Raw genomic sequence first — 24,650 nt, forward strand, 5'->3', positions numbered from 1 at the left:
TCTACTTGCAAATCACTCGAATTACGTTTCATACATGCTGTACGTACTAAGTCATCTTCATGTACAAAATGCAGGACAGTGGAGTCGGTCCAAAAATCCACCGACTTCGACTCCGACTCCTCTAATTTGCATATTACAATTTTGTTGATTAAAAGTATGTAACATGAAATTCGTCTCTTAACTGCCAACGCTTAGGAATTTTACAAGACAACTGAAGTGAGAAGGATATGTAGACTACTATATTTATTCCCTTTAGACTAAAACTAGTCCTTGGTAAGAGTACTTGTAAAAGATACAAACCGGAACAAAGAACATCTATCATGCCCTAGGCAATGTAAGTGTGGGTACATGTAAGAATGATGTGCAGGTACTCTGCAGGGGAATGAGTAGATTGTAAACAGACAACACCTCTGTGTTCAATGTGCACAGCATTCTCAGTGGATTCCCTGCAGCTCTGTGGGGAGTGCATATGTAGAGTATAGTACTACTGTGTAACAAAGTAAACCTGAGACAGATGAAATTAAAGTTTTATACATACCTGGGGCTTCCTCCAACCGCCTTCAGGCTAATCAGTCCCTCGTTGTCCTCCTCCACCACCTGGATCTTCTGCTGAGTCCAGGTACTTGAGCCAGTCTGGTGTAGTGCGCATGCACACACTTTGCCGCCAGGAGCATACTACACCTGTGCAGTACTATTGCGCAGGTGCAGAATGTTCCTGGCTGTGGGAGCGGCATGCGGCCGGACAGTGCTGACTGGCTGAATTACCAGGACTCATAGCAGAAGATCCGGGTGGTGGAGGACAGCGAGGGACTGATTAGCCTGAAGGGGGCTGGAGGAAGCCCCAGGTATGTACAAAATGTTACTTTTCATCCGTCTCAGTTACCTTTACTTTGTAGTCAGTAAACCAAATTTTAACAACATATCAAATTATTTGATTTCATCAGCAAAGGGAGTGCATACATTTGCATAAATCAGCATCAATGCAGAATTATTTCCATCTCATTGACCATCTCTATTAGTGACACAGCTACACATCAGGCTTTATTCTTACAGCATAGATGTTATTCAGTATATATAAGAGATTCCTGTGTACACATCATATATACAGTCACAATCAGATATGTATATCTCTGACCTTAAAAATACGGGGACTGCTTTATTGAAGCAGCCCAAGTAACTAATTTTGATTGGTTTATTTCATTTTTGTGGACTAAGCACAGCTATTACTGTATATATACATTATTTTTAATGACTAGTATCTGAGAAATAGAACATTTTTATCATATTTTCTATTTTAATTACAGTTACAAATTCATTAGGAGTCGGAGTCGGTGCATTTTTTCCCGACTCCGACTCCAGGCACCCAAAATTGCCCGACTCCACGACTCCGACTCCACAGCCCTGACAAAATGTACTACTGTACTGTTTTGTTATTACATGTTGTTGTTACGTTTCAGTATTGTATACACTGTAAGTTGTTGAAAACAAATTAAATGCACAGTGAAAACATCTAAAGAACATTGTTTTATACTATATGTCCAAATCTAGAGTTGTCTGAAATTAAATCTTTCATTCACATTTCACTATGTATAACACAATTCCACTTAAAAACAAATAAAAACAACCACTCAGAATGGGACCTGTTTGTTAGTAGGGCCCTGCCTGGATTGTAAAGTGCAGATGTCACTTAAAAAAAAAAAAAAATCTGTATTAAGGCTCTTTTCCATGGATGGCTGAGCAGCTGGTTTGTTGAGCAGTTCAGCCTTCCTGGTGCCGGCCACAAGGAACGTTCGGCTGCAGTTACATGCGGCCACAAGGAACGTTCGGCTGCAGTTACATGCGGCCACAAGGAACGTTCGGCTGCAGTTACATGCAGCCAAATGGCAGGGTTTGGTAACAGCATGTGGCACACTTGGCATGCGGTGATGTTACTTGGTAAAAAGGTCTTGCGTCGAATCTGATACAATACCTGTGGTGCTCAAATGCAACTGCATGGGGGAAGATTAGCATTTTATTAAACTATCACTGAAGATGTCCTACATAAAAGCATCCATGTACTCAAGGTTAATGGAAATGTCCTGTTGGTGTTGCAGGCTTAAAATATAGTCTTTGTTCTGTAACATTAGACATCTTAGCTTACATTAAGTTTCAGACTTTCTGAGATGCATAAGTACACTTTGTACTTAGATTCAAATTTCGTTCCTGACCTATTGCCGTTTGGTTTAGAACATAACTCCTACATCCTTGATAGGTTAGTAAGGCCTCTTTTCCATGGGCAGCTAAATGCGGTGAATTAGGCGCCCATCAGCCGGCTGGGAGGGTGCTTGCTAACGCTCAGCACAGGTTGTGGACAGGCAGGTCCCCCATGGAGTTGCACAGCGTCTGCTGTCATCAGATGCGACAAGACCTTTTTTTACCCCCCATGTGACACCACCTTGTGTACCTATTCATACGTCTCAAATATTAGCAACAAGCAACTCGTGTGTATTTTGTATTAATCTAATTTTCTGTTTTTTTGTGCTTATGTTTCAGACTCCAGGAAGAGTTGGCACCCAAAATTCGGAATCAGATCCTACTTCAGCCCCTGGAAACACTGTTAACAATGAAAGTTCCTCAGAGGTAGTTTATAAATATTTTTTTCTACAGTTGTCTCTTTATAATACAAAAACATTTGGTAAGCTCTTTTCTCCCATAGGACTCAAAGTGCATAGAGTTCTCAGATCAGTACATGGCTGTAGGCTGGACTCTGTTACAGAGGAAATAGGTTTTTGTAAATGCCAGACTAAACAGGTGGCTTTTGTAGTTTGGACTGAAAGAAAGTTTGTAACAAACAATAACCCCTCTGGGGGATACTTACCTCGGGAGGCTGAATCCTCTGGATCCTAACAAGGCTTCCCCTGTCCTCCTCCGTCCCGGGATTCCAGCGCTGCAACCCCCTGCCCCCCCCCCCCCCACGAACAGCAGCAAGGTAAACATTTCCCTACCGTGATCCAGTGCCGGTGCAGTAGCGACTCTTTATTCGGGTAAAGCGGAAATAGCCGAGCCAGATCATATCTGCTCTAATGCTCAGGCATGAGTCCTTTGCGCCTGCGCATTAGAGCGGATCGATCGGACTCGGCTATTTCTGCCTTAGTCTGGATGAAGAGCTGCTACTGCACCTGCGCTGGATCGCGGTAGGTAAATATTGCAGCGCCTCTGCAGTAATTGTCAGGCTGTGTTGAGGAAGTTTTGGGGAGCCAGCACTGGATTCCCCAGGCTACAGAGGACGGGGACATTGGGACCCTGAGGCTTCCCCCTCCCGAGGCAAGTATCTCCCAGAGGGAGATTTATTTTTTTGTAACACTATCTTTATTAAATCAGGAAAAGTTTCCCACAGAAGAAAAGGCATCTAATACATCATATAATGTCTTGGGAAACATACCGGTACATAACAAAGTCAATAGGCTTCCTCCAACCCCCTCTAGCCTGATCGCTCCCTTGACGTCCTCTGCCGCCGCAATCAGCTCTGGTAAGTCTGCCGGTCTGGCGGAGTACTACTGTGCAGGCAAACCATGCTTCCGGCCACGGGTGTGCGCATGACTAGACTGCGCCTGGTGGAGTTGGTTTGTTAACATTGCAGCTGCATTCTGCTAACTGCAGGCAGTGCAGTCCTTTGTTTGGAAGGGATGTATAGAGAACATTGCAGTAGTATAACCATGATGTGATAAGGGCATGAACTAAGGTTGGAAGATCTGCTGGAGGTATGAGATGCTTCATGTTTGCAATGTTTCTTAGGTGAAAGGAGTTCACAACAGCTGAGATTGATTACATTGTGAAATGATGCTTATCCATTGTGTATAAATTAATTCTCAGTAACACCTCATGAACTGCGGGTTAGACTTTCATAGGAAGCCTATATAGGCTATATATTATGGTGTGCTAAAAAAATATAAATGACTAGGTAAATGAAGAACATTTAGTCCTTGTACATTAACTTGGTAAGCTCTGGAGACAGCTTATGTTTCTTCTTTAGACATAGTTTTATATTCTAGTACATCAAGTAAAATTTCATAAATCAAACCACCTATAAGAGAGTACTAAATGTGTATTTCATAAGTGTGGTTGAAAATTTAGGATGAAATCTTAAAGCGTACCTGAACTCAGAACTTCCTCCCTGCTCTAAAAGATAAGCAACAGCATAATAATCTCTAAAGAAAAGCATTTATTGGTTACAGCTGATACAAATCATGAAATAAATCCGCAGTGCGTCTACTTCCCGCTTTGGTGGAAGCAGGAATATTGTTAACATTATATGTATACAAATTAGCTGTTCTGCCATGGCAGAGGAGATTCCTGAGCGGACAAGGCTGAGAGATCAAATTACGGTGGTGATTAGTCACAGATGAGGGGGAATTAGACAGGCTATAAAATACTCTAAATACATGCAGGGTGCATTTCTCTATGATTTCCTTCTGTCCTGTGCAAGAGTTCAGGTCCACTTTAATGTCTACCTGTATTTAGTCAAGAAACAAATAAAGCTGTTTATATAAGTCTTATTATATACAGAAGAGCTTTTATGACCACCTGTAATTGTATGGCTTTGTTTACATGAAACCCATACAGTTGCTGCAGTGACAGTTTAACAAAAAATTAAGTCAAATTAAGTCAAAATATGAGTTTTTTTTTTTTTATAAGGCAGTCAGGACTTCCTGTTTTGCTCGTATGTGTCACATGATTGCTGTTTTTCTGCCTTGACATGGGTAAAAAAATAAAACCTTACCTCACTCTTGTCTGCATAATGGTCACATCGTATTGAATAGCATCTTAAAGGACATCTTAAGTGGGGGAAAAAATTGAAATGTATTTACTTGGGACTTCTTCCAGCCCCTGCAGTCCTATCATGTCCCTGCTAGCTCGTTTTGCCACTGTGCCCTCAACTAAAGGCTGCGACTGACTCAGTCACAAGCTATTTAGCATATGCGGCCCTGGACGTACGCCTCCTTAATTGCGCTCCGTAGCCTCGAGCATTCTGGCCAGTTGGAAGTTTTACAAACCACACATGCGCAGCCAGTCATGGGAAACTTGATTAAGCAGGCACATGTGGCTGAGACACTGCACTCAGTGACAGCGGCACAACTCGGCGACCTGGGAGGACAGCGAAGGAATTGAAGGTTTATTGGGGGCTGGAAGAAGCACCGGGAAAGTTCATCTCGACACCCCCTGCCCCTTAAGATTTTCTTTAACTGCAGTTAAAGCAATTGCTGCACACAGAACAGGCATGTCCAAAGTCCGGCCTGGAGGCCAAATGCGGCCCACCAAGCCTATTCTGATGGCCCCTGGAGCTCTGTACAGTTGCTAATTCCATGCGGCCTGTAGCTGTGTTGCCGCACTATGTGTCACGGCTCTACCTCCTCCTTTGCTCGTCTGTAGGTTCTCAGCCACCACTTTAGCAGTAGCAGTCACTGATTAGTAGCTGCCCCTATGCCAGCAGTAGTAACAGTCACTGATTAGCAGCTGCCACTATGCCAGCAGCAGTAACAGCCAGCTGCCACTGTGCTAATTGCACATGGTATATAGGTTATTTCCTGTGGAAATGTTTCATTTGTCAAAATGTCACAGGCATAGCGTACCTAACTGCAGTCAGCAAAAACTGTGTTTTGCTAATTTGGCCCCCTAGCTTTCTCAAGAACAGCAATATAACCCTTGGTCTAGAACGTTTGGACACCCCTGATATAGTAAGAAGGCAGGGAGATATTTAGAAGCTATGCTTCTTTTTTTTCAGCTGGAATGCAGAGAACATAGGGAGATACTTGGTATTCTTGCTTGCAGTGCTTTACCCTGTTCCTCTACCATCCTGTAGAAATCTCGGCTATGTGAGCTTATGCTACGAATCGCCAAATTTAGTTTCATAGCCACACAGGGGCCATCATGTTAGGCGAGCTGTCTTGGCCCTGAACAACCAAGATAACATAACAAAACACAAAGGAATGTATCACTGAATTTACTCTTGCAGACCAAATAGGCAGAAACCAAGGGGGTGAGCAGACTGTAATTGTTTTGCTGCTGGATTGCTAAAACCAATATATGCATACTTTTATATACCTAACTATTGCCTGATTGAGGATATTAGTTTTTTTGGGCAGGAAATGTTTTGTTATCAGCAGATGTTAGGCAACATGTACTTGTATGCCAACTTACTGCCTCCAGACTAACTTCTAGACTCCTCAGAGCAATGTGTTCTGGCCCTGTTTCAGCTAATCTTTGCACATTGGTTCACCAGTGCAGCAGTCGGTTGGGTTTCCCCATTCACCTGCGGCAGCTTGCTGTGATTCACAGGAGGAACACTAGAAATAGGTATATACATACAGTAAGGTGTATGCACTGTTCATCACTTATTTTATTTATTTTTATTCATATCAAGGGGATAATTAGATATATGCTAAGTGAGTAATAAACACAAGTGCATGTGCACTCCCTTATATTCAAAAAGTGCCCGTGCATATGTTACAGTTCAGTACAAGTGTTGAGACAAGTTGAGTATCCTCATAACATCAGTGTTGCTCCAAGAATCTCTCTTATAACCCTGGAAAATATTTAAATTCAATCCTACAATGTGTACAAAGTGATCAATGCCCTCTGTGGCCAGACAAAGGTTTTCACACAAGTCCATTATTGGCAGACCCCAGAGATCCAAGCAGGATGATCAAAAAGGCACAGGGATACTTGGTACCATCATCTGAGTCACAGCTGATTCTGTGCTCATGACTAGTCACATCTTAGAAAGGTGCAGTGGGCTACAGGATCTGAATCCCATCTCCTCTTTAGAGACTCTGTAAAAAAAAAAACCCTCTGGGGGGATACTTGCCTCGGGATGGGGAACCTGAGGCTTCCTGAAGATAGCAGGAATCCAGTGCTGGCTCCCTTCGAATCCTCCCCCAACAAGCTTGACAAGCAAGGATTTATTTACCTTTCTGGATCCAGTGCAAGACCTCTTCGTTGGGGCTAGGCGGAGATAGTCTAGTCCGATCGTATCCGCTCTACTGTGCAGGCGTAAAGGACTCGCGCCTGCACAATAGAGCAGATTTGATCAGGTTTGGCCCTTTCTGCCTTACCCGAACAAAGAGCTGCTAGTGCACCTGCGCAGGATCGCGGTAGGTAAATATTTACCTCACCTCAGTTCGGGAGGGGGGGGGGGGGTTACAGCGTTTGGTCACCGGGCCACTGGAAGACAGGGAATTCTCGTTAGGAACTAGCGGCTTCCCCTCTCCCGAGGCAAAAATAACTGACTACGTTTAATCGCACTTAAAATGTCTTTAAAGTGTACCTGGACTGTCCTGTGACATCAGATAAATATGGGTACGTATAGTACCAGTCCTACTAATAACTTGTCTTGGTCTTTTTTTTTTTTTTTGCATTGTAAGGGTTAGAAAAGGACAGTGCTTTTATGTATCTAAACTTTATATTCCATAATAGTATTGCAAATGTCATTCCTTACTTCTTTCATGTATTAGCAGGTGCCTATAATCCCCGTTTATTTTTTGTTGTGGATGCTTCTGACTATAAGGGCCTGAACACTGTATATGTATGTGTGTAAGTGAGGAGCCTGCACTCCAAATATACAAATGTTGAGGTGCCTGGTCTCATCTTGCAACACACAAGACGCTGTCAATACATTTACTGAAAAATGACTGGCACCATTGCTGAAAATTGGCTCAAGCTCTTTTATTTATCGTTACGTGTAGCATACAATGTTTCCAGGAAGTATCCTCTTTTTCAAGTTGCTTGTGCTCAGTACCATGCACAAATTACAACTGACAAACACCACTATTCATCATGGCTGCAGATGCTCAAAGAACCAATAGAAGTGGCCGGACAAATGTGCCTCAATCCCGGCCCTGATGGGGAACTGCTTACCTATTATTCAGAAGGGGAAAACATAAAAGGTCGTCTCTGCAAACGCCCAAAGCAGGCCAAACAGCAGAGGGTCAACCCACCCTAATAGTGGTCAACCTTTCATCCTACCAACTCGCTACATGCAACAATAAAGGAAAAAGCTTGAAACAATTTTCAGAGATGGTGACGGTCATTTTTCAGTATATGTATATCAGTGAATAACCATTAAATGTACTTCTTGTAGACCAAAGTCTACTGTCCAAGCAAGATTTTGCGTGAAATCTTCTGTCGAAATACAAAGTGAATTTGTTTTCTATTGCATTGACTACGTTGTGCATATTCTGGGGTTGATTTTAGATATTGGAATGATCAATAGTGCAGTATGTTACTGAAATACTTGTCTTAGTAAAGTTCGGTGTGAACTGCATCACTAACACTGATATTCCCCCCCCCCCCCCCCTCCCTCAATCTTATGCCTAGTACACACCATACAATTTTCTGTAATATGTTCTGTTATGCTTGGAATACACGGCTCGATTTTGAGCCATTTAGATGGCTCGGTTGATCATTTCTGACATTTCCGATCTCCCGCCCGATCGAGTCCATGCTCGATAATGCATAGGGAACAATGGGAAAAGATAAGTAAAACGGATGGAAGATAAGAAAATCGCCCGCATATTCGAGCGCGGAAATCGAGCGGCAAAATTGACCCGTGTATTCCCAGCATTAGATTTACCTGCCAGATAATTTCCAACATGTTGGAAATTATCTATCTAACCACCTATCTGCCAAGTAATTAGGCATTGTTCTACTCAGCAGGGGATAACCAGAAGACAATGCACCAGAGATAATGACCAGTACTTTACAGAAAATAATCTAATTACAGAAAATCTAACAGAAAATTGTATGGTGTGTACTAGGCATAAGTGAGTGTTTGAAGTATAATTGATCCTCCTTCTGAAAATATAAACTTTTGGTAGATTGAGTTCTTGGTCTTGAACTGTCCCATTCATGGTCAGTACAAATGATCATTCCTTTAGCAGAAAGCCAGATGATATCAACAGTTTCATCTAACCAAGGTATCGGGACTATAGGTACTGTAGCAGATGCAGAGGTAATACAAATCATAATTCTAAATGTCAAAACACATTTTTGTAAGGTTTATTTACGTTATTATTACTGCTATATTTGATGGCGTGTGTGTGTGTGTGTGTGTGTGTGTGTGTGTGTGTGTGTGTGTGTGTGTGTGTGTGTGTGTGTGTGTGTGAGGCTTGGTGTACAGAGGCGCCAGAGTAGAATAAAAATGTTTAAAAACCGTCTAAAAGAGGGGGATGTTCAGGTGGACTTACCTCCCTCAAAAATATAGAACTCAATTGAGTCACAATATATCAATACAAAAAAACGTTTTATTTAACTCCACTTAGTGCAACGTGTTTCGCAGGTGTGGTCCTGCTTCATCAGGCAAACAGGAGTATAACTCAATGGGTCTAGATGCAGAAGTGAGCGCCTCTGTGTGTGTGTGTGTGTGTGTGTGTGTGTGTGTGTGTGTGTGTGTGTGTGTGTATTGTAATACATTTGTATTTGTGAGAGGATAGTTCATTGTTGCTTTTATAGTGTTGTAGAAGGAACATGTTCTGTACTGGGCTAATAACAAGTGTCATTTCACAGGGTTTCATCTGTCCTTCATGCATGGCCATGTTTGTCACAGGGCCTGAGCTTGCTGCACATTACCAGAGTGAGCACACGGAGTCAGGAACAAAGGAACGACAGCCACGCAGTGACCTACCTGATGTAACTGTGGGTCCTTCATGTTTATCAAAACAAATCTGATCAGCTTATCGCATTGCTATGTGGCAGCCTATTTGCCTTAGTGGAGATAATTTGACACTAAAGAAATCGTGAAGACCTCTTAGCTTGGGTGATCTTTCTCGGGAAATCCGAATGAAATATTCTTGCATGTACTGTAATATCTTTTAGTGCAGTTACATGCTTTCTGTTGCTAAGGTTGTTTATTTTTCTATATCGTGGTGCTTATTAAAGCCTTAGTTCACCCTCCCAGATTTTTCATTGTTAATGCTTGTCAATAGAGGACAAGACTATTAAACACACAAACAGAACATTTATAACGCGCTCTTCTCCTGGTGGACTCAAAGCGCCAGAACTGCAGCCACTAGGATGCGCTCTGTAGGCAGTAGCAGTGTTATGGAGTCTTGCCCAAGGTCTCCTACTGAATAGGTGCTGGCTTACTGAGCAGGAGGAGCTGAATTTGGAACCCTGGTCTCCTAGGTCAGAGACAGAGCCCTTAATCAGTACACTATCAAGCCACTAATTACTCACACAACTTTTATACTTGGTGAAGATTTAGGACCCAGAGATCTGTGTACATGGTGGAGCTGTTAGGAGAATGGAAGTTTCTTTATTAGCACATACATGATAACCTGATTGGACTCACCCTATCCTTCTCCAGCTGAGAGAGATTAACTCTCTGTGGCCAGAACTGCAGCTATAGATTAGCAGAGTTCCACTTTGCTCACTATGGGATTGATTCACAAAACGCATCTTAATAATTATACCACCTTACTTATTAACTCACACTTTATCTCTACTTATTAACTTATCCAATGATTTATCTCATTATTCTCTCATTATTATCTCTCTTTAGCTGACTTAAGGCTCATACCGTACACACATCCAACAAATCTACCCAATTGGTCTTTTGGATAAAAATCAGGTGTGTGTACGTTTGGCAAATTACCCCTTCCGGCAGATAACATGGGGATTGTCAGATCCATCTGGCAGATCAACTCACACGACTGTCAGACTGATATTGTGCAGTTGGCCATGTGTGTTCAACATCGTTTGAACAACATGCACTTTTTTAATGCAGTCCGTCATTTTGCTTATGAAGACAGTATGTAGATGAGTTGGATGTTCAGTCGGTTGGTGTGTGGGAAAAAAAACGTTGTGTTTGTCGTGGGGTCGGTCATGCTGTGGAGTTGGTTATGCATTTTTGTTGGATGTGTGTACACACATTTTAACTCATGGTTTCTCTCTTTATCTGTCTCTCCTTATCTATCCCATGCATTAGCCTTCTATACAGTGAAGGCGACCATACATTAAGCGATTTTTGGTCGACCAGCGGATGAAGGGACAGATCCCTCTGTGATATAATCTGATATAAACTGCAGGCCAAAATGGAGAATGAGTTTCCTTAGAGCTGTAGCTGAAGTGCTGATGACAAAGCGTTCTTCTCTGAGTAGCAGCAAAAAGCAGGTGGACAGAATCAGTTCTGTTCCCACAGGGGCTTTTACCCCTGCTGTTCAGTTCAGCCAGGCTGCGTTTTGATATTGCTACTTGAATTCAGCGGTGCAAACCAAGCCAGCCAGTTAATAAAACAATTCACAATGCAAAAATGGTTTATTGGTAATGCACAGAGCTTTGTTTCTTAATAATTATGATATATTCCAAACAAAAGGAATTTGAAAAAAACAACCATGAGTCTGAACTAAGGCTTTTAATTCTTAAAGCTGCTTTTCCCTTTATCTGTAAATAAACATGCAGACAGAGTTATTAACCCCTTCTGTACTAGCAGTCTCTGGCCAGAGTCTCTAAGGACCAGAGACTGCTGGTATAAAAAAAGTCGCTTGCCGACTTCACGTCACACAGACCCGCTGCTACCACCATTTACGCCAATGTGCCATCACTGTAGCCCTCTTGCTCTGCCATCAGTATGACGGCAGAGCTCCCAGAGCCAATCAGGAGCCGTTTTCATTGGCTCCTGAACCTGTCATCAGTGTGAGTCAATGTGATTGGCTCATAGTGATCACGGGGTCAGGAGCCAATGAAATCGATCCCTGTCCGGCTCAGGGAGCTCTGCCATCATACTGATGGCAGAGCAAGGGCGATGCAGTGGCAGGAGCATGTGGTGGAGATGACTGAAATCTACACCCTGGCAGAGATAACTGGTGCAAAACAGGGCGTAGATTTCAATTCGTGTGGTCCAAAAGCAGTTAAGCAGTGAAAAAACACATAAACAAACAATAGGATTTTTTTTTATTGAGAACAGGTGAAAAACACAAGCATACAGTCTTGCAAAAACAGCCAATAGTGCTCATATAAGACCAAAACCACATAGCCATGTCAGTATATGATTAAACATTTTGCATTTCTGTCATATGAAACGATAATTTCTGACATTCGGGTGACAATGCTGATTGTTGTACAGTTATGCTGCTTAGCTGCCAGCCATCCATAGGTTCTCTTGGAGTGGAGAATGATAAGTGGGAAGTGCCGTATTGCAGGATTGAAGGGAAGATTTGTTCACACTGTAGACTTTCACCAGAAATGATCGCGTAAATATGCTTCTGACAGTGAAATCAAAGGTGTATACATGGCTTAAGCCGGGGGAAAGGCCCATATCTTGGATCATAGAATAGTAAAATGGAGTCACACAGCATTGTATATTTACTAAAAACATGTTTATGGAAAAGATCTACAAAGTTTTGTAATTGCAGATTAAAGCTTTTTTTTGTATGTTGTTACTAGTGCATAGTTGCTAAATGTCAAGCTACTTCTTTCTCTTGATATTAGTTCTGCTTTAATCGGTTTTGTAAAGTGCAGGCTTATAGTCTTCTTTGATTGTGAAATCTGATCAACTTTGGTTTGGGTAGGTCAGGGGGAGGGTCAGATAGGAGTGATATAGGGAGAATTGCATCTACTGTCATTTTATGGCCAGATTGGACATCAGCCCGCAAATCTATGAACTGTGGGGAGGTTTCGGTGATTCCTGTGTTCAAGTAAATGACATATAGGGAGAGACCAGGAGCCCAGTGGTGCAGTATTGTTGGGTATATGGAAAGTGTAGGTGTATGTGTTAGTATACTTGCAAAGGTGGCTTGCAGATCCCTGCAACTACCGAACAGACCTGTGTGAAATTAACTGTCCCTGCTCAGTTCTCCAGGTCCTGTCGGATACTGGATGGTTGCCCACCTGTGGTACGTTTTAGTTCTTTTTAGTTCTAGAGAAACTGCAATGCTACTACCTACCAATGCATATAGGATTATAGTGCCTATTGACCCCAAAAAAAGAAAAAAAAAAGGGGTAAGTGCTTACCTTTCCAAAAGACAAGGGCACAATACATTTTTATCCAATTGAACTGGTGTCCTTGTCTTCTGGAGAGGTAAGCAATTACCTCCCCTTTTTTTACTTTTTTTTTTTTCTGTCAATAGGCTCTATAATCTTATATGCATTGGGCGCCTCGGAACCTACACTTTTATTAGATCTATGAGTCCCTTTAGTCACCTACAGAAAAGGGATCTCCTGCCATGAAGACAGAGTTGGGTTGTGGAGATACAGGACCCAAAACTAGTGAGCTTCACAGTAGAGGTTGGTTTTTTTTTCTTTGTTTTTTTCCTTTTGAGTTCGTTATTTTTGCCAGCTTGTCTTTTGAGGCAGGGGTCACACTTGTCGGCTTTCGTGCGCGTTTTCTGCACAGAAAAACTGTTTTCAACTGAGAACTCATGTTAGTCAATGAGCTAGGTCACACTTGAATGCAGATTTTGCGCGCAGAAAAAAAACTGACATCTTGCGCAATTTGTCAGTTTTCTCTATAAATTACATTACCTGTTGTAAGGTAGAGGTCACACTTGTCTTTCAGTTTTCTGAAAAGTGTAGAAACTGAAAGACAAGTGTGACCCCTGCCTGAAAGTATGCTGTGACAGATTGTAAGCAAGTGCCAGTTGCACTGCATCTAATGCTGGGAATACATGGTACGTTTGTACCGCTCGATTATGCCGCTGGATCGATACCCTCTCGCCCCCGCGGGCACTTTTCTTATCTTCTGCTCGTTTTCCTTATCTTTTTCAATTGTTCCGCCCGCAGTATCAAGCTCTGAATCGATCCAGCGGGTGATCGGACTATGCTTCTGTTTACCCAAGAGATCACTGCATAACGTCTGGTTGTTGCTAAAGCTGAAAGGTTTGGCATATTTATGTCTGTAATGAGAGCGTATTCTCTGAATAAGAGGCGTGCATGCTGGCACACGGGTAGGATTGAAGATAAGCATACTGATGACTGATATGGTGATTATTGCAGGAGTATCTTTGAAGGGGCCTGAAGAAAAATAATACCGGTACTTGAATATTATAGGTGCACCTATACGAGCTCTTGGGGTATCCCTGTAATTTGTGGCACTATATCAAACAAGAGTTTTAATTGATTTTAAAATGTGTGTCTTAGCTGTGGTTTTTTGATATATGATGAATTAAAGATTTATATTGATTACCTAGGCTCCCTATAACTTATTAAATTTGAAATAACTTGTACCTATAGGTGAAACTGTGTCTATTTCAGTAGTTGATATCCTGCATAAATTTTGTGTGTGTAGGGTGATCGGACATGTCGGAATTTATCAATCGAGCCATCTAATGGCTCGATTCAGCGGTACCGTGTATTCCCAGCATTATGGTACAGTGCTAACAGTTTGATTAGTGCCTTCTGTAATCTTCTTGAGAATCAGGGTGGTTAGGGAATTGATCACTATCTAATTTGGAAGTGTCTGATTGGCTGGCCATATATGAGGCTAGTATTGCCAGCCTCATGGAAAGCCCTTGACTGAGCTCTAAAGCCAAAGAGAGTGATGGGGATTAGGGAAGCTCACCGCGTTCCGCGGAATTCAGTTTTCTGCGATTCCGGACGGAATTTGGTGATTCAGTTCCGTCGCATTGGAACGGAATTGCCATAGCGGAAATTCCGCGTAACGATGCGTAATTCCGGCGGAATGCGGAATTTTGTTAGCCAATCACAAGGAAGCCCCTAGAAGAAGTTTAAAGTGAAAACAACAGGATTTCTTCATGAAAATCGGAATTTCTGCACCAATCAGAGGCTGTCAAAAACCACCCAAACGGATTTCTGCATGAAAATCGGAATTATTTCAGCACCAATTACAGTGTTAACAAAAAACAATCAATCCTATGTTAGCAACCAGCTCCCTAGCTATCTCACCTATCCCACCATTTTGTATAGGTCCCAAAGCTTACGCGACACCTCCTGCGGCGCAAAAACCACCACCGTGGATCCACCGCCAAGTCCAAAGCTTATGCGACACCTGCGGCGCAAAAACCACCGCCATGGATCCACCGCCAGGTCCCAGAGCTTACGCGACACCTCCTGTGGCTCCAAAACCACCACCATGGGACCACCTCCAGGTACCACAGCTTACACAACACCTCCTGAGGCGTGAAAAAACCACCGCCATGGGACCACCGTCAGGTCCCATAGCTTACGCAACACCTGCGGCGCCAAAACGACCGCCATAGAACCACCGCCAGGTCCCAAAAAACACCGCCATGGGACCACCACCAGGTCCCAAAGCTTACACGACACCTCCTGTGGCGCCAAAACCACCACGGGACCACCGCCAGGTACCACAGCTTACGCGACACCTCCTGCGGCACAAAAACCCCGCCATGGGACCACCACCAGGTCCCAAAGCTTACGCGACACCTGCGGCGCCAAAACCACCGCCATGGGACCACCGCTAGGTACCACAGCTTATGCGACACCTTATGCGGCGCAAAAACCACCGCCATGGGACCACCGCCAGGTCCCAAAGCTTACGCGACCGCTGGGTCTCATGGCTTAAGCGACACCTCCTGCGGCGCCAAAATGACCGCCATGGGGCCACCGCTAGGTCCCATGGCGTAAGCGACACCTCCTGCGGCGCCAAAACGACCGCCATGGGACCACAGCTAGTACATGTAAATATTTACCTAAGGGTCTAAACTTTTTAAATATCAATGTAAAGATGAAATATTTCTATATTTTTTTTATTTTAAACTTGTAAATAGAGATAGATGCAAAACGGAAAAAATGCACCTTTTATTTCCAAATAAAATATTGTCGCCATACATTGTGATAGGGACATCATTTTAACGGTGTAATAACCGGGACATATGGGCAAATACAATACGTGAGTTTTAATTATGGAGGCATGTATTATTTTAAAACTATAATGGCTGAAAACTGAGAAATAATGAATTTTTTCCGTTTTTTCTTATTCTTCCTGTTAAAATGCATTTACAGTAAAGTGGCTCTTAGCAAAATGTACCCCCCAAAGAAAGCCTAATTGGCGGCAGAAAAAAACAAGATATAGATCAGTTCATTGTGATAAGTAGTGATAAAGTTATAGGCTAATGAAAGGGAGGTGAACATTTCTCAAGTGAAAACGACGGAACGCGAATGGGTTAAGCAACACCTCTTGCTGCAAACCCCCCCCCCCCCCAAAAAAAAACGGGGGAACAGCCACTAGGTCCCATGGGCTACCATTTAGCATAAACAAGGTTTCATTTGCGATTACTTTAATTTTTCCACTGGAATGCGGAAATTTATCGGAAATGTAATGGCGACAGAATTTAGCGCTGGCGGAATCCCGCAATTCCGGCAGAACGGAATTTGCTCATTCCGATCATCCCTAATGGGGATACGTATTTCATGTTTGGTGGAGTTCTTCAACTCCCTGTGCTGAAAGGTTGATGTACACAAGGCACAAAAAAAATTGAAATTGCAGTGACTTCTTCCTGTTTTGAGCATATTGCTGACATCACATGCAAGACGTCTTCTCCATCATTTACAAGAAATGTAGTTGTTCCTTGGAGAGACAGAATATGGAACATTTTATTTGAAGCATTTTCTTAAAGGTTTGCTTTAAAGTGGACCTTAACTCTTGCACCGCACACAATGAAAAGTATTTATTCCACATATAATTGCTGAAGAAATTTACACGTGTTTGTTTATCCAGATCAAAGTGCCTTATTGAAGGCTGTGAATAGACTGCAGGAGAGCCCTGCTGAGGCAGCTCTCCCCATATAGTAAACACTGAGGTTTAACCCTTTAGTGCCCTATGAAACCAAATTAAACCTTAGGTGGTTTTTTTGTTTGTTTTTTTAGGATTTTGATAAATTGTAATTAAGAATGTTTTGTTCCCCATAAAGGTTAGCATGCCGTGGATATTCTTTTAGAGCAGAGAAGAAATTCTGAATTTAGTACCACTTTAAGTGATTGATCCCATGCATCAATTGGTTGATTCCATCGCTTCATATATGGCCTTTAATGTTTACATGTGTAGCTCCTTTATTTACTTTTGTGTAACCATAAGCAAAGGTCACAATGTAATCTCCTGCCCTGTAGGAGCTGGATATTTTTTTTTTGCCTATAAATCCTTTTATTTGTCCTCTGGCATTGATCCCTGGAATATTACTAAGCTCCTTCTAGGCATAAACACTGCAGTTTGGTTTCCAAGATTTTGAAGCAGTATCATGGCAATAATGTGTTTTACATGCATGCATTCTGTGAATAATTGACTTTCACGCCTAATTAAATGCATCTACTTTGATTTTCAGTCATGCTTTTGTTAGAGTAGAATGCTGGGCGTTATCAGTAGTCCCAAGATGTATCGTTATCACATAGCCCCAAAGCACAAATATTGTGCGCCGGTTACGATGCATAGCAACTCCTCTGCTTATTTTCTGCTTGCTCTCATTTAATCCTGGAATCCTGAATACTCTAGTACATTGTCAGGCTCTACTTATAAAACATATTTTACTGTATGTTTTTTAAAACGGCATACAATTATGTCTTTAAGGACCACGACAGCGAAAACAGTAAGCCCTTAAAATCTGACAGGACTGACAGGTTTTGGACTAGTCCATCTCCTGATGGATGGGTATTATCAGAGTTTAATTCCTTTTCAAAAGCATTTCCTTCTGTTTAACTGCCAAAATAGTAATATACCAGCCAGCCTCCCTACTCACTTGCACACTATTTTGGCAGTTAGATTTAGCAACTGCTGTTAGAAATGCTTTTGAAAAAGAAAATCCTGAGAATCCCCCATGAAGAGATGGACTAGTCCAAAACCTGTTGGTTCTGTCAGTTTTAACTGCTAACTTTTTTTTTTTTTTTTTTTTTTGCTTTGCTGTAGTGGTCATTTAAAACGGACTATTGTAGGAACTGTTTTAACTGGCAAAAACTTTGTAAATAAACACATTGCCATAGATAGTAAGATGTGTCGCTGAGAATGAATAGCAATAATGCATTACTTTATAGTTGTTGCATTGCATTATGGATGCATGGAATCATCCATATTTGCTTTGTTACTTATAGAAGCTATACTTACTTGTTCTTTTGTATTAATAATATAGCACAATGGTTGTTTGCTTTGTACAAGTCTTTAGATGGAATTCTGTACAGCAAGCAGAGATGGAAAAGTCCTCTACAGATGTCAAACGCAGGAATTGATGTAAAAATATTCAGGGATAATGTCTGTAATTAATGCAGAGTTAAAGAACAACTTCACTTTAAATAGAAAGATGTATACAATTATACCATGTATTGTTGCTGCATTAACCAATTCATTATTACAATTTCCATTTCAATTATCTGTCAATGGTTTTACAAAGTTGTCAAGTATTTCAGGGTTGGCTTTCCTGCAGTTTTGGCAGCGGTACAGTTTTTGGTGTACTTGACTTCCCAAAGTTCTCATTTCCTTTCATGTATAATATGTTTCACAAGGAATTTACTAAAGCATCGCCACACGGAAACCAGAAAAAATGGCACCGCCACAGGCGCCTATTGTACAAACTGTGATTTGCAGCAAAGGCTGGAAATTTGGGCACGTGTCAGTGCCCGCTATGGGGCGCCTCTCTACGCTGAAATTGACCTTCGTCGCAAAATGCAGCTTTTATATTGGCCACTATATGTGGCTAGCAAGGTAAATTTTGGCACCGGGGTGCCTGATTAGCAAAAGTGAGAGTATAGTTTGGTGCCCGATAGCTTTGCAGGTGCCAGGGGCTTGCAGAAATGCTAAGTCAAGCATTGCATACATTACTTTCACTGCCACTAATCGGGCCCAAAATTTACCTTGCTTGCTGCATATCACGGCTTTGCGACAGAGGAGGGTTTAAGGTTTAGGAGGGGAGATAGGGTTAGGCATCGGGGAACGGGGGCTTAGGGTTAGGCGCCACTGGGGGGTCCTAAAGTTAGGCAGCACCGGGGGTTGGGTGGGTTAGGGTTAGGCATTGGCAGAGGGAGGGTTCTGTGTGAGAGTAGGGTTAGGTTTAGCCATAGTTAAATAACGGTAAGCATTACTGATATTTTACTATCGGGATCCAGCAGTAGAATATTGCTAATTGTAGCGATATTCTACTTCCAGCAATCCCCTGCACCCTTTTTTACAGGCGCCCTTTTTTATGTATGCTCAACACACACCCTCCATAAATTTTAAAGAGGTTAACTTTTCTACATGCCTGATGGTATTACTATATTCCATGCATTGTTTTACAACCCTAGTACCAATCATGTACTCATAGCTAACAGGCACTCCATTTTCTGTCTAGAACTCACTGCAGTGGCTTGTGTACCTACACAAACTGGAGCTGAGAACAATGTATTTGAATTGGACAGAAGTTTTTCTCAGTAAAGGTGGGTCACTTAAGGCGTAGGGTAACAAGCGTTCTTATAGTAACTTGTGTTACATTACTTGTTACTATATATACATGCGTGGCGCTAATAATGTAACAGGTTGTGCTCCCCTGTTGTTAGTACCAGCAATTTTAGTTACTGCCCTCTAGCGCATCAGAACCATTGAGCTGTGCACCATAACTGACAGCACAACAAAGTATAAACGAGCCCTAACTGAGGGACTGTCAGAAATGTGCACACTCTCAAATTGACAGACTGTGTTCAGATCATGGTGGGGAGACTCTGTGAGTTGCATCTCCCAATAATATTGATTAGAAAAGCGCTAGCTTTTGATAGATTTTTGTTAGATTTGATGTTACTGATGCTAATGTTTAATCTTTTTACAGTGTATGCCTTTGTGTTTAGCAGGAAGCAGCCCATTTACATAGACTTTGTCACTCGCTATGCAATCTTTGACCTTTTAATGATATTCTTCAGATTAAAGAAGTAATGCAATAAAAAAGCAATTGCATATACACTTGAGGAGCTGAGCTAAAAGAAACACCTTTGAATATATGGCACCCACAGCATTATGAATAGAGAGTGCAGCAGTACTACCCAGCATGGCATCAGGATAGAGTGCTGGCACACTGGGCAGGGGAAGGGGGAGAGGTGATTGGGTTGGGCCAGCCAAGAAAGAGTGCCAGCCAGCACATTTATGATGTACTTGGCAGGTGAACCCATGTTTGCGTCAGGATTTGCGGGGAGGGTGGAGTTTAGGGCCCCACAACATCTGTGCCTGTAGTCTCCTGAGATGGAAATATACTCACACATCTCTTGCTTTAACCACTTAACGACCGCCTAACGCCGATAGGCGTCGGCGGGTCGTTAGTGGTATAGCATGGAAACGGCCGCTCGATCGAGCGGCCTTTCCATGCCAGTTCACGGAGACTGTCTCCGTGAACAGTGTGCGAGCCGCCGATCGCGGCTCGCACGCATAATGTAAACATCCGGGGAAGAAATCCCCGTTGTTTACATCACACGGCGCTGTCTACGCAGCACCGATCAGAAAAAACTACCCTGGTCCTTAAGTGGTTAAAAGTATCAGTCTGTTTTAAAATATGAAAAAAAAGCTATGGGGTAATTTTACTTATAAGCAGCAGAACCTCTTTAACTGAAATATATAGTTTTGTTGTGAAGCGTCTAGGGAACACAGTTCATCATACTGTGCATGTTTCTACAGGAATAGAAAGCATTACCTAACCCTATGGATGAACACAGCTGGCATTCACCATAGCACACGCAGACCTATGCAGTGAAACCTGCGTGGGGATGTGTCCATTCACGCACTGATGTTTCTGAGTGCTACTCGATGGTTTAGCCTGTCTGGTGTTGTTTACTGGAACTTCAGGGTGTCTACCCATGAGCTGCTGAGTGTATGGAAGAATACCAAGATATCCTCCTGTGCTTCCCATGCACTGCATGGTAGAAGTCACTATACACTCTACATGGGTAAAATTCCCATGGTGTTTTGTCCCGAATAAACGCAGATATGTGAATGTTGAGGTATGCATTGTGGTGGAAGTATCTGGAGATTTACAGTATATGCTGATATATAAGTTCTGGAGTACAAAATAAGGATTTTTTTATGCATACATTTGAAGAGACTCATGATTTGACAATGGGAGTAAAACTAAACGCCTACTGTTAATTTATCCCAATTAAACCACAGCTAGAAAAAAAAGCTAGTTGGATTGCATATTTACATTACTTTATTATTGTGAAGTGAAACTCAGAATAGATTGTGTTGTCCGAAGAGTTCTGTTTTCAGCCTTTCAGGCTCATTAAAGCAGAGCTCCAATGTATGTAATAAATTCCAGGATTCCTCTTCTTTATAGCAAGTTATAATGACCTGCTGTGTTTTTACCTGTCACCTCCTTCTTGTAGCCCAGGGCCACTTCTGGCACGTAGCCCTGGTCCCTGCTAAAAAAAACTTTTTATGGGCTGGAAGTGGGCGGCTCCTGGGCTACAGGAAGGATGCGGCTGGTAAAGACACAATAGGTGAGTATAACTTGCTGTAATAAGAGGAAGCCAGGAATTTATAATATACTGTATGATGGATTTCAATTTTTTTAAGGCCAGAAACTCACTGGGAGCGATTTCTAATAGCTAGTGATTTGAAATTGCTAATGCAATGCTATGGGAGATTTTTATAAAATCACATCGCTCAAGTGGGATCACACCCATAGCACTACATTAGCAAGTGTTTTCAAATCGCAAAGCGCTCAAAAAATTGCTCCTAGTGAGTTTCTGGCCTAAAACTGATTTTCACGAATTGCGGAAACTACCTGAATCCATTCTATCACACCGCTCTTAAAAATATACTGGTGACTTGCAAACCTTAACCACTTTACCCCCCGCCCGTACGGATTTCTCCGTCCCTTTTTCCATCCTTTAACCCCCAGGGACGGAGAAATCCGTACTTTGCGCACTCCCGACGCTGCCCGCGCTCCCGCTCATAAACACGCCGCCCGCCACTCGTAAACACGCCGCCCGCTGCTCGCCCGGAGATCAATGAACGGGAAAATCCATTCCCGTTCGTTGATCTAAGCCCCGCAATGATCCGCTGCTCTCCGATGAGTAGCGCGATCATTGTGAAAAAAAACACACTTTCCCAGCCTCCTAGTACTTCCTCCAAGAGTCTGGAAGGACGCTTGGAGGTCGCATTAAAACAAAAAGTTACTGTGGCCATCTTGTGGCCAAATAGTAAAACTACACCCTAAACATTTTTCACATACAAATAAATTACTTTTACACAAAAAATTAACTCATTACCTCCCACACTCCCAATTTTTTTTTTTTTTTTGTAATTAAAAAAAAAAAAAAAAGTACAATAAAAAATATACATAAATAGTTACCTTAGGGATTGAACTTTTTAAATATTTATGTCAGGAGGGTACAACACTGTTACTTTATAAACTATGGGCTTGTAATTAGGGATGGACGCAAAACTGAAAAAAATGCACCTTTATTTCCAAATAAAATATTGGTGCCAAACATTGTGATAAAGACATAATTTAAACGGTTTTATAACCGGGACAAAAGGGCAAATACATTTCATGGATTTTAATTACAGTAGCATGCATTATTTAAAAACTATAATGGCTGAAAACTGAAAAATAATAATTTTTTCCCCACATTTTTTTCCTATTTTCCCATTAAAACACATTTAGAGTAAAATAATTCTTGGCATAATGTCCCTCCTAAAGAAAGCCTAATTGGTGGTGGAAAAAACAAGATATAGTTCATGTCATTGAGATAAGTAATGATAAAGTTATAGATGAATGAATGGAAGGAGCGCTGAAAGGTGAAAATTGCTTTGGTGGTCAGGGGGTAAAACCCCTCAGTGGTGAAGTGGTTAAATGTACAAGAACCCTGTTCATGGCCATCAAGGTTATGCCAAGTACTCCTCTGATCTCCCTGCACCTCACCCTGCTTCCATAGGATGGACAATGACTGGAAGTCTTATGCTTACTGATGTACCGGAAATACTGCACATCTCCGCTGACCCAGGAACCCAAATCAAACCCACTAGTTGGGCTGGAGGCTGGTTAATTTACAGGCGAAGAGGACTTTAATTTGCTAGATTTTATTTATTTTCTAGGATCAGGGGTGATTTGCATGTTATGAAAAAAAATTCTGCTCAGCTCTACCAACGATACAAACTGCCATGCCAGGGTGCCAGACCTTGCCTAGCAGTGCATGAAGTAGAGTGGGAAGCAGTGCATTGTGCACCTGGCTGAGATACTTAGAAGCTATATGCAAACTTTAAAAGACACCGGTATACTTTTGTGCTTGATGGATTTGTATGATTCTAACAGATTACTTATCTCCTAAAATTCAGCTTTAATAATGAGTTTATCATCAAGTGAATGTTATCGGCATGGGGAAGCACTGGGATCATGCAGTGATTTAGACAGGTTACGTGCAGCTGTAACAAGTAAAGGTAGTCAAGTTAAATAACTGGACACGTTACTCAAGGATTTTTATTTTGCTTAAAGAGAACACGAGGTGTCTTTAAAGAATGTTATCTGCAGACAGAGGCTGGATCTGCCTATACATCCCAGCCTCTGTTACTATCGCAAACCCCCCTAAGGTCCCCCTGCACTTTGCAATCCCCCATAAATCACAGCCGTGCTGTGAGGCTGTGTTTACATCTGTAGTGTCAGTCTTGGCTGCTCCCCCGCCTCCTGCATAGCTCCGGTCCCTGCCCCCATCCCTTCCCTCCAATCAGCAGGGAGGGAAGGGATGCAGGCGGGGACCGAAGTTCTGCAGGAGGCAGGGAAAGCAGCAGACTGACACTATAGAGATAAACACAGCCACCTCTGACAAGCTGTTTGTCAGCAGCGTGGCTGTGATTTATGAGGGATTGCAGAGTGCAGGGGGACCTTAGGGGGGGTTTGGGATAGCAACAGAGGCTGGGCTTTATAGGTAGATCCAGCCTCTGTATGCAGATAACCTTCTTCAAACCCACCTCGGGTTCTCTTTAAAGCAGTAGGATCAGCCATACTATGCCAGGGAAAAAAAACACATATATAAGTAGATAAATACTTGACCTACTTACATAACACATGTATTATACTGTCCATGTTTTGATTTCAGTGAATGTTCTATAGTAAATTACGAGAAGTCTGTTCCTGGTGGGGGCCATGTCTTTTGCCCACAGTTAAGACTAACTCGTGATGTCATTTCTGCCCTTTACTTCTCTTCTTGTCTCCTCCAATCGCTGAGTCGCCTCAGCCTTGCTTGTAAACACAAGTGAGTAGGAGATTAGGTTTCAAATAAGAAGCTGGCAGGGAAATAAAGGGAAGAGGAGGAATAGATTATAGATAAAAAGAACCCCCAGCATGCAATTCTTTGGCACAACTACTAAAGGGCCAGTGTTCCTTAACCACTTGCCGACCGCCTACTTCATATTGGCGGCGGCAAAGTGGCAGCCCCAGGACCACGTAACGCAGATTGGCGTCAGGTCCTGGGGCACTCTCTGGCCAGGGATCGCGCGCTGGGATGCGCGCGCATCCACCGGCAATAGGCTCCGCCCACCCGCGACGTCAACCCGCCGGCCAATCGGAAGCGCCGGCGGGTTGTTAACCCGACGATCCCCGGATAGGAAGCGTATAATACGCTTTGTAATGTTTACAAAGTGTATTATACAGGCTGCCTCCTGCCCTGGTGGTCCCAGTGTCCGAGGGACCACCAGGGCAGGCTGCAGCCACCCTAGTCTGCACCCAAACACACTGATCTGCCCCCCCCTGCCCCCTGAT

The 24,650-nt window shown here is 42.6% G+C and overlaps 1 protein-coding gene across 2 annotated transcripts in view; it reads left to right on the top strand.

The window, feature by feature from the left end:
• The window catches only part of EEA1 (early endosome antigen 1), a 145,745-nt gene that overhangs the window by 22,498 nt on the left and 98,597 nt on the right, over positions 1–24,650 (top strand). The window contains exons 2-3 of one of the 2 annotated variants that reach the window (XM_068276810.1): positions 2,533–2,619; positions 9,541–9,669. In XM_068276810.1, the coding sequence (XP_068132911.1) occupies positions 2,533–2,619; positions 9,541–9,669 (216 nt within the window). The remainder of the gene's footprint in view (positions 1–2,532; positions 2,620–9,540; positions 9,670–24,650) is intronic. The other variant, XM_068276805.1, reaches the window with a different exon arrangement.

This window comes from Hyperolius riggenbachi, chromosome 3, assembly GCF_040937935.1.
Source record: "Hyperolius riggenbachi isolate aHypRig1 chromosome 3, aHypRig1.pri, whole genome shotgun sequence".
NCBI lineage: Eukaryota > Metazoa > Chordata > Amphibia > Anura > Hyperoliidae > Hyperolius > Hyperolius riggenbachi.